A 16,386-nucleotide genomic window follows, 5' to 3' on the forward strand; every position below is an offset into this window, starting at 1 on the left:
AACTAAACTTTAAATGTGTTCTCCAATATCTATCGAGTAGCTAATATGTATAAGCAATATTCATATTTAAAATATACATAGATTAAGTATTTATTAAAAGTTAAAAGATCACAGGATTAAATTAAATTATAAATAACTAGTTATAGACTACAGTTGTAGTTCTTAGAATGATTACTTTTAATTGCAAGTAAAGATCTCTTCTAGTGTGATTTTCTTACTCGAAATACAAATTATACGTATGTACACAACTATTTTAGTAGTCTAGTCTAACTCGAAAGTCAGAATATTGCAGTCTGATATTCATACTCATTCACGGGTTAAAAACAAAGGAATCATTTTTGGTAAGGGAGTCTGCAGTAATTAAATTGCAACAATTAAAGCTAGAGTAACTTAACTGTCAAACTTGGGAGCTTAGAATCCAAATGAACCTATTTTTAATTTGACACTGCGACTCATCCAGTTCCAGCTTTAAAACTTCAAAAGATTTCGATTTGTCGGCTCTAGGATCACTAATATTTATATAGTCAGATCCGATGTGCCATACTTGTCAGGTTCTACGTTTAAAACTGTGATAGGTACCCAATTTTCTACACCTTTAATGGAAGTTTTGGCAAAATTATAACACTATAAGACCTACGAGTACATATTCCAAAAATGCTTGTAACCTGGCTGGTAATGTGGCTGACTAGATAAATTATATAAATAGTTTAATCAACGCACTGAATTGATTCAGTTATGTATGTATGTCTGCCCATCTATCCTTATGCCCATATCCATAAGATCTCCTGGCCTCCAAAATCATAAAATATTATAATCAATATTTTGGCTTGGATTTCAAGCATAAGCCAGCAAATTTAAATACACGTGTAGATTCCAGCTTTTCGGAGATTCGGGTGCAGGATGTCTCCCTTTCGAGCCCTTCCAGCTTGAAATATTTGTTTTTCATTTACTTAAGACACTGAATAGAGCATTGTGTCCGGAACTGGTTTAAAATGCTTATATGAACTAATAAAACGACTAAAAGCTTATCATAAACCGGTGTAGTAAGTACATTAAAACACTTTCATCAGCTAATTGACATTATTATAATTATCTCTCGTACTTGCCAAAGGTCGCAGGTCACAATTTTTTTAATTATTGTTATAGCTTTTCCCCCTTGAGCCCATGCAAATAGAAATTGTTTGCATACATGCAAACTTAAATTATGTAACCCGTCGAAGATGTCGTGTTTAATCCAATGTTCTCCTAATCCTCCTAAATTTAAAGCAACTTCCTTTTGACTAAACGTTATTCTTGAATACATATCCAAAAAATTATGTATGTATTCTTTTGTGTGTGTCCATAACTGGGTTCCCTTTAAATTACTTACCTGATGCGCAGTCTAAGCTAACAACAGACTCCTCCGACATTTTTGTCTACATATTTTGCTGGCACTAAACGAGCATTTCTCAAATTGAGGATCCGTGAGTGACATATTAAGTGAACAGAAAGAAATTTCTAAAATGCGCGTGTTTAGTATTTTGTGTGTAGATCAATTTAAGCAATTATTATATATTAATTATCGGAAGACAATCAAATGCAGTGGAGAAAGTGAGTTGGTTGTCGAAGAGTTCAAGAATGCCGCCACATAATTTTCAATCGTATTTTGGCAATTGAGTATGGTAACGATTTATCCACTGATTTTAGGCAAATATATGTCCCTAACTGATATTTGTGTGCTGACAACCTGTTCTGTTCTACTCTTTTCCTCTGTAAAGCCTTTTAAATTATAGATTTGTGATGGCGGCTTACAATACTTGCACAAAAGTTGAAATATAGAAAGTTTCCATATAACAAATTTTACTTATGTATGCAATATATAATAAATAAATACCTGCTTAATTTCCTATGCGCTGCTTGAAAGTAGTTTCTAAAATAATTATGAGAGATTCTTCAGAAAAATAAATTTAGGTGCAAGTCTTATTTTGTAGTCAGTTGAAACAGTAAAAGTAGATGAGATAATATATGGCTACACAATTTTTAAGAAACCCGAATCACAAAATCCACGTGTGAAAAGTGAAAAAAGACGCTGGGGCAATGCCTAGCTTCTTCCATTCATATGTACAATATTTAATCTGGTTTTCATTTAAGGGAGTGCAAACACTTTTAATCCATAAAAAATATTTAATAGTTAGTGAAATAATTTCCAGCAACAAAAGCACATTTACGATTATTAGCACAATAAAATAGTGAAACTTCATAGCTATAGCAAGTACCCACCATGTCACAGCTACAGAAAGTGCCCTGGCACACATTTAAACCAGGAAAACAAATAAAAGTGCGCTGGTCGAGAGTGACCGAATTGCAGATACCCTGCACGACACGTCGACCATGATTAAAGCTAATCCTCTTGAGTCCTAAGCCGACCGCGAAGAAACTTCTTCCATAGCTTATAGCAGAATCTCGTCGGGGTTGGACAAATTGTAGTACTCTTTGAAAGCGTATCATGTTTTTTATTTTTTCGGCCATTCGCATATGTACCGAGTCTCGAGTATGTCAAGTTTTATAAGAAGGTCGTTTGCGCCATTTAAAAACTGGTATTAAAAAGCACGGCGAGTGTCATGAGGGAAATTGTGACATGCTTGACAGGTAGAATACAAAGAAAAATTACTTTCACGTTGACCTCTTGCACTTAGCTCCAAGCATTTGTAAAATGAAAACAATTTTTGCGGTATCATTATTACTGTTATTAATTTCATATAGAAAATCGTTGCTTAATTTTAAAATAAATAACTTAGAACACTATTTAGATTAGGTTCCAGCTAACTAGCCGGAGCATTTGCTAGCGAGCGTGCACATCAGCGTTCGGGGACAGAAGAGCAGGCCCTTCGAGCATGTCATCTTGTGACCTTTCATCTGACCTTGGGCGGTCTTGTAGCAAACGAAGTAGCTGCTGATGGAGGTCTGGTCGGGTATCTTATCGCCCTCCCTGCAGTAATATTTGCGCTTCTTCGCCGACCCGCTGCTGCTGATGTTGCTATTACTGTTGCTGATGGGTGGCAGGGTAAGAATGACTGGCGTAGGGCGCGGCGTGGTAGTTGGCTCGGGCAAGTTGACCATGAAGGTGTCCAGCAAGCTGTGTTCCATGCTAGACGGGACAGCAGATCCACTTGGCTCCGACATACTGCCATATTGTTGCAAAAGATTGGCAATACTCTGACTCTTAAGCGTGGCCTCCTGTCGCCGCTTGGCTTCGCTCAGCATCTTAAGGGCTTCGATCTGCAGTCGCTTGTTCTCCTCAATCGAATAGCCATTGAGGATTGGCACAGTGCCACACTGGGCATAAGTTGCTGCGTCGCATATGCGCGTCTGCTTATTAAAGCCCGTATAGGGTGGGCAAGAGTAGGACAAGACTTTGCCATCCTTCTTACTACACACAAAGTAACGGGTGCAGTCAGTCTGATTCGGCTGACGTACACCGGCCTGACATGTGATCACCTCGACTTTGCCAAGCTCGGACAACGCCGACGGCGATTGTGTCATCAATGGCAATATCGACTTCTGAAACATATCCAAACTGATAAAGTTGCCGTTGAAGCTTACGAGCTGACCCAATGCAGATGGATATTTTGTTTTTCCGGACATAAGCTGCATGCTATTAGCAGAGCTCATGGCAGATGGGTACATGCTGTTGCCCATGGGTTCGTTATATACACTGCTCATGCTGGCTGGTAGATTGGACATGTAGGATGGACTATAGTCAGGTCGATGCTGCTCGTTCATCGCATAGCTCTGATCCACATACGAGCTAGGTGCTAATTGATGGTTCATGCCCATTAGATCCGTTGAGTCGCCACTGCTGTAGGTCAGTGTATGAGACCCGCTATGCATATTGTTGTAGTTGTTGTTCCCGTGCAGGTGGTTGTTGTTCACATTGCTGTTGACATACTTAACATTACTCGCTTCATCGGCGTCTACTTCCATGCTTTCGATTTTTTGGGAATTAGGTCGAATTTTCACTTGATCTGGCTCAAGATGTATCGGAAACAGATTGTGGCTGTCCATGGGGCGAGGTAGATTAATACCGATGGACATTGACGTAGGATAGCTCTCCGTGTTGAACACGCGATGCGCATTATTCTCATTAAGATGCGGACTAGGCGTATAGTAGGAGGCCACAGTCGATGCTGATGGTTGCTGCTCGAAAGGACGCGGCGTTGTCTGTGCATATTCGCTGGCATACGGAGCCGCATATTGACCCGTATATTGGCTACTCATAGTGGTTACGGACATCCCGGAGCTGGAGCTGGAATTGGGGCGAGGTGTTGTCATTATAGCCATAAATTTGCTGAGATAGTTGTTGCCGTTGTTCATGCTGTCCATTTGTTGATTCTTGTTGTTGTTATTGTTTGGATAGACGCCCAAGCTGTTGCCATAGGTATCAAGTACTTCCTTTTCGCCGGAGCTTGTGCTAGCCAGATGAACAGGTATAACATTGTTGTGAATGATCGTGGTGCTGGGCTGCGACTGCTTTTTGTTATATCCGCTCTGTTTCTTGTGATGCATATATTGCGACCGCGGTGGTGAATGAGACTCAAAGCTCTGCATCGGGAAGTACTGCTGGAAAGGATTGTTTTGAGTAGTCAGTATGACAGGCTGCAAAATTGGCTGTGCATAGAAGGCTCCATTATAGGCCGGATTCTGAATCACTTTAGGCATGTTCTGAGCGGTGATCATCTGCTTGGACAGTTCCAGCACAGTTTTTAGTGTTTCCTCCGAAACCTTGGGTTCGTGGTCGCTTATGTACTCATGACTCTGAGTTTGTGCATACTTCTGGCTATGTTCATCGCTGGAACCGTATTGAGGGAGTGTAAATGTAACCGATCCCTCTGGACGATTGACTACAATCTGAGAGTTCGCATAGCCCTGACCGTACGAGGAAAAAGGCTGGGCATTAGATAGCATCAGCTTGGTTTCTGGCTGCATGCGATGCTTGGTTAAATGCTCTTGTAAACGCGTCTTATTCACTGTTGGCTCTGGCAATGGAATAGTTGGCCTGGCCGTGGTAGTAGCCGAAACCTCCATTGGCTTTGTTGGGGTCGTAGGTGTCGCGGTCTCTGTGTGGCTCCCTCCCAAAGGATTTAGCATATCGTAGCGATTTTTTAAATCGAAATGGGCTAGAAAAGCATTTAACTGATCTGGGCGCATTTCCATTTGTGGCTTGTCCGTCTTCTGATAGGTTTGCTGCAGTCCATCAATCAGCTGCGACAGCCGTTGCAAATGCGCTGTAAGAGTGGGATCTATTGACGAGCTTGGCAGTCTATTTAGGGCAATTGGCTCTTTGTCCACTACAGAAGCAGAGTAAGTAATATTGACCGCTCCCTCTCGATTTTCTGGCTGCACTTGGCTATCCAAATCGACAAGTTCACCATCGCCGCTGGAATCGAATTGGTTGCTGGCGGAGCTTTCATACTCACTGCTTTCATGTGCAGGCTTGAAAGGTGGTTCACTCTGCTCTTCGCTGCTTAAGGAGGCATCCAGCACAATCTCCACGTTGTCGTCACGCAACTGTGGCGACTCCTTGAGTAAAACTCCCGGCTCATCATCGCTATTAACAATAATAATGTCGGATTCTTTGCTTCCCATGCTTGACAGCTTGTTAGTTGCATTATTTACTTCGCTAGGGGTTAGACATTCCCAATCCTCGGCGGGCAACACACAGCTGCCCACACTATGCTCATAAACGAGTCCCTCTTTACACTTGATGGGTATCCAGACGTGGGAGTTCGAGGGCAAGTCGCGGCATTTGTAGAAAGCATCGCAGCGTGTCTTATGGCGACGGGTCTTTTCAGGACACGGTTTACCTTGAACACCAAGCATAAACGACAGGACAACATACGGGACGAAAAAAAGCAAAAGGATACAAATATTAAAGACCCATTGACAACAAATCAAAGTTACTTTAAAAGTTCAATTTTATATCTGTAGTATATTAAGCACTCATTTGCCTTCAACAGTTCGTTATAATTTTTAGAAATCTTCGAGACCAGTTTAAAAATGTATTTATATATTTCAATTTGCGTCACAAATCACTTTTGGCTCGTCAAGCCTTATCGTACCTTCCGAAAAGTAAAATAGGCAAGTTAAAAGGCACAAATAGATTAGAAGTCCATGCATATCGTTGTTAAACTTTGCGTATGAATATCCTTTAATATGTTTATTTTTTTAAAGATGATCAAACATTCAACTCGGCAACTAGGCTTCCGCTATAGACAAAGCACGCGATACGAATGGCTGAACTTCCACGATTCGTGCTATGTTAAATTTTAACAATTTTCTCTTTGCGTTGGCAAACCTAGTGCTCAGACATCGCGACTCGGTGAAATGTGAGTTAAAGCGAGACTCGAATATAGAGCAAAGCGTGATACAAGCTCGAAGTAAATTTGTTTACACTTCATCATGAATATGAAGCGACAAGCAAACAAAGTAAAAGGTATTAATTGTTTATATTAATAAATTTGACTGTGCTCTCAAATAAAATCAAGAGGAGGGTAAGTAAAAGTAAATTCACTTTTATTATGTGCTCACATAGATTTTAAAAGTCCTGAGATATAAAGATACTTCATATCTTCTAAAATAAAAGAAAATAATAAAAATCAAATGTATTGCTTAAATTTTTTTAAATTTGTAAGTTATACGTTTATCATAAATATAGATTAACCAAATATTATTCATTTTTCATATTTAAAGCAAATCTCTAAAAAAATATTAAAATAAATCGAATAATATTCGTATACTATTTGAAGTAGATAAGCCGACTCATATACAGAATTTGGTTAAAATTAAGATTATATTTTTATAGTTAAGTAAAATAACAAATATATAATAATAACGCCGAATGTATTTTAAAATAATTATTATTATAAGAATTAACAATCAATATATTATTTTTAGACAGCAATCACAACTATTGACTGTTTATATTTTAACATTCATCAAAGAAATTTTCCGTTTAACGGACATAGATAAAGCGGTATGCAGTACCAACAATCGATAAGTACAATATATTAAACGTGCTGTTATATAAATAATCGATGAGTACAATATATTACATTAATCGATAGTTAATACATGATTTTGCTTTGCGGTTGGAATATAATCTTGTTAGTATTAAGTAGAATCCGTTATTCCCAATCAGGGCTAACAATCTGTTCAAAAATTAATAGTACAAAATGTTTTGTATAAAGTTTCCGAATACCCTGGCTACGAATTTTTACGAGCCATTACAAATATATATCTATAATTCGATCTTAATAGTTATTTAGTGGATCAATGCGACAAGTGCTATGTATGAAAGCTGTCAAAATTAGCGTTAAAAAATGTCCTAAAATATACATACAATTTTATATGTCATCTAGTTTGCTTTGCATATAATAATAGCTTACTACTGAAATAATATAGATTTAGGTAGAAATTTCTAATGTCTGTTCAGTTAGTTTTATCATTGGTGTATTCAATATTTTCGAAAGATGATCATTTAAGCTCAACTTATAATTTAAAAGTAATTTGCAAACAAATTTTTCTAAGTTTTTTCTTTCCCACACTAATAGTATATTACTCATTGTAATGGTATTTTTCAGTATATTTAATTTTGGTATTTTAATATTTCCCAGGTCTGGCAGCACTTAATCGAAACGAAAACTAAGTTTTTTGCCATTGCATTGATTCTGCAATTTAACTAACACCAACAATTAAATACAAAATGTTAAACTCTATTACACTACCAAGTGCAACGCACATTTTGTAAATTATTTCAAAACACTCGCGTGTTCTTTCTTTGTTCGTTCTTTGTAAAATCGTATATTTATATATACTTTATCTGATAGTGCATAAATTGTAGGAAAACAAGATCAGGAGGTAAGCGCAATATTTGGACTTAAGCAAGGAAAAGCACCTGTGTGCATTTAAAACTGCGCCGTTAGTTTTCCAAGAAAACGTCTCTACGCAAGAATAAAGTGTCCGCGTTACCGCGACCTTTGCCTCATTTACAAACAAGCAGTGACACACATACCCATACGTATATGCGCACACACATAGGAGTAAACGGTTTACATAGAATTCGTGTGCATTACATGAGTAAGCGTGCATAAGTGCTAGTGAAATAGTTCGTGTGTGTGCTGGTGTATAATATATAAACCAATATGTTTGCTTGTAAATACTTACGGTTCAGGTGTGTCAATGCATACCCCATAGTAATCTCAGCCCCCACCTGACATTTGTGTATGTATGTGCGTACATAAGAAATGCATTTTTAGTTACTTATTTCGCATGTATGTTTGATACATGTATAGATAAATATAAATACACATATATATATATTGTATATGGTTCACACAGCTGTTGTCGCGCTTCGCTGATTATATATAGCTGTAGCTAGTTTCCTTTTGCCCATAATCTTAGCTTGCCCTCATCATATCACTATATATACAAACACACATGCATTAATAAAAAATACCAAACACACGCACACATGCAATAACAATTGCATACATACTTACACGATAACAACAGCAAAAAAGTACGTTTTACTTTTCCATTTACTGATTATTAATACATAGTCAATGTTGTTTTTGCTTTCCACTTCAAATTAGAAAATATGCAATTTATCGAATTGTAATTAATGTTCACGTCTACCAATTGTTTGCTTATTTTCAAAACAAAATTCATATTAATTATTTATGAAGTTGAATTCCTTTTTAGCTGTCATTTTAAATAATTTCCAACTAATACGTAAAATAGGTAACCACAATATATATAATATTGGAAATACTAATAAAAACGACTCCTTTATTAAATGGAGCTACGTTAGTCAAATATACATGTATGTAAGCATAAATGTATATATGTAGCAATTTTGTATATATTGTACATTGTATTACCAGCGTACTTTTTGCTTGTGACTCATTTCGATGATTATACAACCCATTCAGGCAAATGGCAAGTGGTGGTGTGGTAGTTGCACTCAGAAAGTGCGTGATATCAAAATTATTCTCAAAACTCCTATGTGTACACCTAATGATTGCTGACCGGCAAAATGTACGCTTAAATTGTCTTCCTTGCATAACCACGTAAATAGCTTGAATTTCATCGTATTACTACTCTAGATGTCAACTACAACTGGAATTTTATTATATATAAATATCCTCCTAATCAGTAAAAGTAGTTTAGTCATACAGTCATGTCCCTAACTTCTTTTTGCTTTTGTGCAAACTAATCTGTCTTTCTTAGACAAATTATTTTTGTATTCTCTAACTAGTTATCGAAGCTAAAAGTTTTTTCGTTTACAAGGCCTTCATCGTCATCCAAATTATTATAAAATCATAAAATTAGACCAAAATCTAATAAATTTTATAATACATAACCATATAAAAGATTGTCAAATGTAGCTTTGTATAAAAACTTATTGTTTTTAACGTTGCTTTTCAATATCTTGCAATAAATAAATATCATTCGACTGTAGGATATAGCATCTGTGGAACCAATGAGTAGAGCGTAAAGTCATATTAGTCGCTTTTAAATAACTTTGCCAAACGCAATTCATTTTTAATGATACTTAACAATTTTGTGTGATAAACATATCTGTAAATAATATAAACTTATGTGTGTATGAAATTTATAGCGTCAGGGTTTTTATATACAAATTGTCATGATTCGAAGAACTGATTAGACTTTGTACTGAATGAGTTATGGGTTTCTTTACTTTCGAATGCTTGGCAATCTATTTACTAAATAAATATTGTTAAACATTATCAATTTTTTGCTGCTTTCTTCACAGCCGCTACGGCGAGGAGTAGCTGGGCAGGATTAATAGCCGATTAGATTAGCGATCAGGTAGGAGCAGCATTTAAATGGCTGATGGAAATGGTCAGGCAGCAGGTGCAGCTTCTCGTGCTGGCAACGACGGTATCGACGCTACACCATCTGTAACTAACATCGCCGCCAGTAATCTCAACCAACCAGGAACATCTGCTGCCATAGCACCAGTAGCAGCTGCTGGTGCGAGTGGAACTGCGAATGGAAGTGGAGGGGGCACTGGCAATGGTAGCAGTAATCAAGGATATTATCAATTAAGCGTGACAAGTGAGTATACAAATAATTAGAAAATGTTGGTAATCTTATAAACTGACGTGTCTTTTGCTTTTCTTTCGCAGTTGAGGAGGCCTCATTGCGCAATAATGGTTTTCTTAAACCAAATCCATATGTGGAGCTGTTAATAGACAGCAAGAGTAAGCGTAAGACAGATTTAGTTAAGAACAGCTATCTGCCAAAGTGGAACGAGGAGTTTACAGTGCTGGTGAGTAACATGTAAACTATGTTTTAGACCAAAACTAATCGTAGTTTTTGATGTGCCTTTTTGCGATTTGCGATTTGCATAGATCACGCCAAATTCAACGCTGCACTTCAAGGTGCTGGACCATTCGAGCTTCCGCAAGGATGCAATGCTGGGAGAGCGTGTCATTCAATTAGCCCACATATTGCACCATTATAACGGGCGCTGCGAGTACCTTGAACTGACAATAGATCTGTTTGTCAACTCCAAATCGGACAATCGACAAACCAAAAGTGGAGAACTGGTGGCCATTCTTAATGGCCTTAAACTAGATATGAGCAAGGTGGTCCACTCGCAGCAAAATGGCGTTGCCGTCCAGACGGTTAATCCTGTGGTGAACGATGCGGAGGCTGCGGGACGAAGCTGTATGATATATGGAGGTGTACGTGCTCGAATGCGGCTTCGCTCCAGCAATGCGGAGCCGCCAGCGGCTACCCGTTCTCCAATATCTAATGGTATATCCCAGGAACAGCGACGCTCAACGGCGCCACCAGTTTGGGAGCAACAACAGCAGGTTGCACAACCCCAGCAACCGTTGCGAATGGGTAATGGCACCGCAGCTGCAGCTGTGCCACAAACAGCGCCGTACCCACAACAACCACCGGCCCCTGTACAGGTACAGCAACGACCAGTTACGCAAACTCCACTTTACGTAAACGGCTCGATGGAAAATGGAGCGCAGGCAAACTACATGTTGGCAGGAGCACCAGATCAAGCAGTGTGTGGCGCTGCGTTACCGGTGAGCAACGGTACAGATACGCAACTACAAACACAACCGGCGGAAGATGAGCTATTACCTGCCGGCTGGGAAATACGATTGGATCAGTACGGTCGGCGCTATTACGTGGATCACAATACACGCTCCACGTACTGGGAAAAACCGACGCCCCTCCCGCCTGGTTGGGAAATACGAAAGGATGTACGTGGTCGCGTTTATTATGTGGATCACAATACGCGAAAGACTACATGGCAACGGCCAAACAGCGAACGCCTAATGCACTTCCAGCACTGGCAGGGCCAGCGCGCTCATGTGGTTGCACAGGGTAATCAGCGGTTCCTCTACTCTCAACAGCAGCAACAACCGACAGCTGTAACAGCGCAGCTGACGCAAGATGACGAAGATGCGCTGGGTCCACTGCCCGATGGCTGGGAAAAGAAGGTGCAATCTGACAATAGAGTCTACTTTGTGAATCACAAGAACCGCACCACCCAATGGGAGGATCCGCGTACCCAGGGGCAGGAGGTGAGCCTAATTAATGAGGGACCTCTGCCACCAGGTTGGGAAATACGTTACACGGCTGCTGGCGAACGATTTTTTGTTGATCACAATACGCGGCGGACAACTTTCGAGGATCCCCGCCCTGGTGCACCGAAGGGTGCCAAAGGGGTCTATGGTGTTCCCCGCGCTTACGAGCGTAGCTTCCGTTGGAAGCTATCCCAGTTCCGCTATCTGTGCCAGAGCAATGCATTGCCCTCCCATATCAAGATCACCGTCACACGGCAAACGCTGTTTGAAGACTCATATCATCAGATTATGCGCTTACCCGCCTATGAACTACGTCGCCGTCTGTACATAATCTTTCGTGGGGAGGAGGGCCTTGACTATGGCGGCGTATCACGCGAGTGGTTCTTTTTGCTGTCGCACGAGGTGTTGAATCCCATGTACTGTTTGTTCGAGTACGCGAACAAGAATAACTATAGCCTACAAATTAATCCTGCATCCTATGTGAATCCGGACCACTTACAGTACTTTAAGTTCATTGGAAGATTCATTGCCATGGCACTATATCATGGTCGATTTATCTACAGTGGCTTCACCATGCCGTTCTACAAGCGAATGCTGAATAAAAAGCTGACTATCAAGGACATTGAGACCATTGATCCCGAGTTTTATAACTCACTCATTTGGGTACGAGACAATAATATTGACGAATGTGGTCTTGAGCTATGGTTCAGCGTAGACTTTGAAGTTCTCGGTCAAATAATTCATCACGAGCTCAAAGAAAATGGCGAGAAGGAGCGCGTGACGGAGGAGAATAAGGAGGAGTACATAACACTCATGACCGAGTGGCGTATGACCCGGTAATTATTTGATACACTTTATAGTTACTTAGCATTTTGTTTACTTTATTATGTCCATTTTATTTTTTTTAGCGGTATTGAGCATCAGACTCAGATGTTCCTTGAGGGCTTTAACGAAGTTGTGCCTCTCGAGTGGCTGAAGTATTTTGACGAACGCGAACTTGAACTTATACTATGCGGTATGCAAGACGTGGATGTTGAAGACTGGCAACGCAACACTATTTACAGACATTACAATCGTAATTCCAAACAAGTGGTCTGGTTTTGGCAGGTGAGATTACTCAACTCGTTAGTTCTTATTTTCGATTCTACAATAACAAATGTTGTATTTGCTTAAAGTTTGTACGTGAAACGGACAATGAGAAGCGTGCCCGCTTATTACAGTTTGTAACGGGCACATGTCGCGTTCCAGTCGGTGGCTTTGCGGAACTGATGGGGTCGAATGGACCGCAGAGATTCTGCATCGAAAAAGTGGGCAAAGAGACCTGGCTACCACGTTCGCACACTTGTTTCAACCGCCTGGATTTACCGCCTTATAAAAGTTACGATCAGCTGGTGGAAAAATTGACCTTTGCCATTGAGGAGACTGAGGGCTTCTGCCAGGAATGAGTGGTAGTCGGTTTGTGGTCAGTTTGTTGATTAATGTTTAATTCTAATTGAGCGTCCCGTTGTCGTCCGCTATGTTGATAGTTACTGTTATTATTAAATACCTATATGCATATACGTATGTATAACTATAATGTAGACATTATGTTCAGATTTTCTTTATGTGAAATGCATCCTATTCACGCATGTTTTGCATAGTAATTCAGCTCAATCTTTGCACTCCATGTTAAGTTTTGGCCATATGATCTATTCATTATTAATAAAACACATTCGCACACCGAGACGGATATCCCAAAAAAAAGGTCAATGCGAGAAGTTTTTAAAGAAACGAGTATTTTAAATTATCAGTCATTCAAACAGTCCACAACTAAATAAAAAAAAAAATCTAATTAGCAACTTGAGTAATTAACACGGCATATGAAATTTTACGTTCTTTTATAGTTTTATATAATATTGTAAATAATTTTAAATGCAGTTGTCATAAATGAAATAGTATTTATTTGGCCATCAGTTTAATATCGAAGTGCTGTACACTTTAAAGTTTTTAACTGTATAGCAATTATTTATCACATACCAGCACAGAAAAACACGAATGTTAAGAGAGAACAAAATATCATGAGTACTTTTAGCATAAAAAAAGAAAACAATGTTATATTTCAAAAATAATCGAGATCCATAAAATTTGTTACGAAAATTAAAGCAAAAACGAGCTGTAAACTTGTATATGTCTCACAACTGAAGGCAATTTGCAATGTGTACATCAAATATTGATGTGCTGTTTTCTGAGCGAAAGCTATGTAAGAAAGGCGTATAAAGTTTATAAATTATATGATTATATATGAAAATATTATATAATATATATTAAATTAGTTTAATGCAACGTGTACTGTATTATATAAAATAAATGCAAAATTATTTAGTGATATATGAACCGACAACAAATCTTATTTATGAAATAACATCAATATCAAAATTTTATGAAATTGGGTGTGTATAAAAGTCGTGCGAAACCACTGTAATTCACCACCTAAATGGGTGGATCTATAAGGATCTATATGTATGAGTTCAGCGGTGCTTTACTTGCAAAACCTGAAAATATATGAAACAGCGGATGAAATATATTTTGTTAGATTGAGACGTATTAGTACATCATTTTATGTCGACCTGTAGCAATTTGCCTGTTGAACTAGTTAGATATTAATAGTTGTAATCTTATTAGTAATATTAGCTCGGTAGTTTCGGTTCATTCTGACCAATATACCGTCAAATATTGGTATTGGCTGTATTCATTCATTCAAATATTATTATCATATTCTTAAATCAATAAATCAAACTATCGGTATACTATAATAACAAAAATGTAATTGCTAAATTGTCGACATAATGAACATTTTTTATCGTAAAAAAACAGGCTTTTTTAACCTGAAGGTCGTATGTATAAATTGGCCCCCCTCAATTTTGTGAAAATTATTCGATAATATCTGAATGTAATCGAATGCATGTTTCGAAAGGTGGCAGCACTGGTTGGCCTGTGCATCAAATTGAAAAAGTAGACTTAATTTGATAGAGAAATAAAAATGGATTACAAAAATTTCCGACCGCCGAATGATAATTCTGCGATTGGTGCCATCAAAGAATTCAACAGCCCCAGTAAACATTTGGGTATGTTTATATATACAGTTGTATTTTAATTGTATCGCATTATCGATATAAGGATTTCACAGAACCGCGCCGAATTCAGGAGCTCTTAAAATCGCCGCTGCATTTTAAGGCAGTCGAAAACTGCACATCGAAATCGCTTAATGTTGTTGGGTTTATATCAAAGCCCATGTGTATGCAACCACGATCTACAAAGGAATTGAAACAATCTCCGCTGCATCTTAAGGCGGTGCATCCGAATCCAAAGTCTGTGTCGAAATCCGCGGAATCTCATAGTCCTAACTCGCCTCGGAGAGAATATGGTCGCACAACTGGGCGTAAGTTAGATCTCAACAAGGACTTTTTGATAAAAATAGAGAATCGCATTGTCTCCTATCTACGGAGATTAAAGGATTTTCAAACGATCTTAAAGCCAGGCCTGCAAAAACTGGGACTAAACGACTTCGTACGTATTCTGAGTCATTTCTTGACCTTCACGGGCGTTCGGCTAAAACCTTTCGACAAAGAAAACAAAATTGAGCAGACGATCGTGGCAATGCGCCAGTTGCAATATCCATACAAGCTGAACAAATCATGGATGTTGGTGCCCAGTGCATCGATCCAAAATGTGCTGCTGCTGTTTGATTTTCTCTTGGACTTTGCGCCACAAGCGAATGAATCTTGTGATTTGAATGACGAGAAACTGATGAACTTACATGAAATTAAACAATGCGAAGAATCAAACGTGCAGCTAAAGCAGGAACTCATGGATGTAGAGAGTCAGCTATTAGCACAAGTCCAAACAAATGATTCAATTAGCCAACAGTTACGCCACGAGTTGGGAACGGAAGCCGAACTGCAGGCTCAGCTAAAAGGAAAAAAGGAGCAGTTGCATGCGCTACTTGAGCAAACTGCACAACATGAACAGAATATGGGGCGACTGTGCCTTGAAATATGGCGCAGTAAGAAGCAGCTAAAAGAATTTAAACATCGATTGACCCAAGAGTGTTGCAGTTACCAAGCGTATGGCCATATATTAGAAGAGTCTAACAATCAACTGCGACTGCGCTGCAGTCAAGTTCAGGAGCTTGTTGAGCGAACCCGTCAAAATCTTAAAATTACCATTGAGGATTTCAATGTTTATGTGCGCCACTGCTATAATCATTTCGGAAATGAAATTCTTACCTGGGTGATATCCCCCTTGGCTCCGACTTTATCTCAAATTCAAAGCACTCAGCGTCAACTAAATCAGCTACGGCATCAATTGGCATTTCCAGCTCGTGACAACATACGATTTCCATTAACAGATAAATAATAGTATCAACGTAAACATTAAGAATATTTGATTTAGGCAAAAATTATTATTTTGTTACTATTTTTTCGTTTAAAGGCTTCTATATCTATGTGTTAAATATTAATTAGTAAATGTCTATGATCTGGCTTTGATAAATGACATTTAATATTTTGAAGTGGTATTTATTAGTGCTTCATAGATTTATTTAAATGAATTTGATACATATAATATGATATTTATGGGATCTTATATATGCACATAAATATATAAAAATATATTTGCTTAAAACAAGTAAGGTAAGCCGATTCAGCAATGATATCTGACTCAAATAATAATCAAAGAGGTTAAGGAATTCGAGTGCAATACTGTCGGATGACGGTTTATGTTCTTTTGTTTG

At 38.5% G+C, this 16,386-nt stretch overlaps 3 protein-coding genes across 4 annotated transcripts; 2 read left to right on the plus strand and 1 right to left on the minus strand.

Annotated features, from left to right (window-relative positions):
• Positions 1 to 2,712: 2,712 nt before the first annotated feature.
• LOC111594760 (putative uncharacterized protein DDB_G0277255) lies at positions 2,713 to 6,156 on the minus strand. The gene is made up of 2 exons (XM_023308209.2): positions 6,099 to 6,156; positions 2,713 to 5,843 (listed from the first exon to the last, which is right to left on the minus strand). The coding sequence occupies exons 1-2, from the start codon at positions 6,154 to 6,156 to the stop codon at positions 2,806 to 2,808; spliced, it is 3,096 nt and encodes a 1,031-aa protein (XP_023163977.2). The 3' UTR covers positions 2,713 to 2,805.
• A 1,535-nt stretch (positions 6,157 to 7,691) lies between these two features.
• Positions 7,692 to 13,178, plus strand: LOC111594789 (E3 ubiquitin-protein ligase Su(dx)). 2 transcript variants are annotated; one of them, XM_023308245.2, is made up of 6 exons: positions 7,692 to 7,896; positions 9,815 to 10,119; positions 10,191 to 10,333; positions 10,416 to 12,451; positions 12,524 to 12,722; positions 12,791 to 13,178. In XM_023308245.2, the coding sequence occupies exons 2-6, from the start codon at positions 9,888 to 9,890 to the stop codon at positions 13,058 to 13,060; spliced, it is 2,880 nt and encodes a 959-aa protein (XP_023164013.1). In that variant the 5' UTR covers positions 7,692 to 7,896; positions 9,815 to 9,887; the 3' UTR covers positions 13,061 to 13,178. The 2 variants fall into 2 exon arrangements, with proteins under 2 accessions (XP_023164013.1, XP_023164014.1); XM_023308246.2 differs by lacking the exon at positions 7,692 to 7,896 and adding an exon at positions 9,510 to 9,531.
• Positions 13,179 to 14,526: 1,348 nt separating this feature from the next.
• Positions 14,527 to 16,037, plus strand: LOC111594791 (kinetochore and Eb1-associated basic protein). Its single transcript, XM_023308247.2, has 2 exons — positions 14,527 to 14,719; positions 14,782 to 16,037. The coding sequence occupies exons 1-2, from the start codon at positions 14,635 to 14,637 to the stop codon at positions 16,008 to 16,010; spliced, it is 1,314 nt and encodes a 437-aa protein (XP_023164015.2). The 5' UTR covers positions 14,527 to 14,634; the 3' UTR covers positions 16,011 to 16,037.
• Positions 16,038 to 16,386: the final 349 nt, after the last annotated feature.

The sequence above is a fragment of the Drosophila hydei genome, unplaced genomic scaffold (assembly GCF_003285905.1).
Source record: "Drosophila hydei strain 15085-1641.00,03,60 unplaced genomic scaffold, DhydRS2 tig00000149-arrow-pilon, whole genome shotgun sequence".
In the NCBI taxonomy this organism is placed as follows: domain Eukaryota; kingdom Metazoa; phylum Arthropoda; class Insecta; order Diptera; family Drosophilidae; genus Drosophila; species Drosophila hydei.

Excerpts from the sequence above, each read along its gene's own strand:
- LOC111594760 (XM_023308209.2), bottom strand. The coding sequence starts at position 6,156 with ATGCATGGACTTCTAATCTATTTGTGCCTTTTAACTTGCCTATTTTAC. Across the intron at positions 5,844-6,098 it reads CCTATTTTACTTTTCGGAAG|GTAAACCGTGTCCTGAAAAG; the intron begins GTACGATAAGGC and ends TTGGTGTTCAAG.
- LOC111594789 (XM_023308245.2), top strand. The coding sequence starts at position 9,888 with ATGGCTGATGGAAATGGTCAGGCAGCAGGTGCAGCTTCTCGTGCTGGC. Across the intron at positions 10,334-10,415 it reads ACGAGGAGTTTACAGTGCTG|ATCACGCCAAATTCAACGCT; the intron begins GTGAGTAACATG and ends CGATTTGCATAG. Across the intron at positions 12,723-12,790 it reads AAGTGGTCTGGTTTTGGCAG|TTTGTACGTGAAACGGACAA; the intron begins GTGAGATTACTC and ends ATTTGCTTAAAG.
- LOC111594791 (XM_023308247.2), top strand. The coding sequence starts at position 14,635 with ATGGATTACAAAAATTTCCGACCGCCGAATGATAATTCTGCGATTGGT. Across the intron at positions 14,720-14,781 it reads CAGCCCCAGTAAACATTTGG|AACCGCGCCGAATTCAGGAG; the intron begins GTATGTTTATAT and ends AGGATTTCACAG.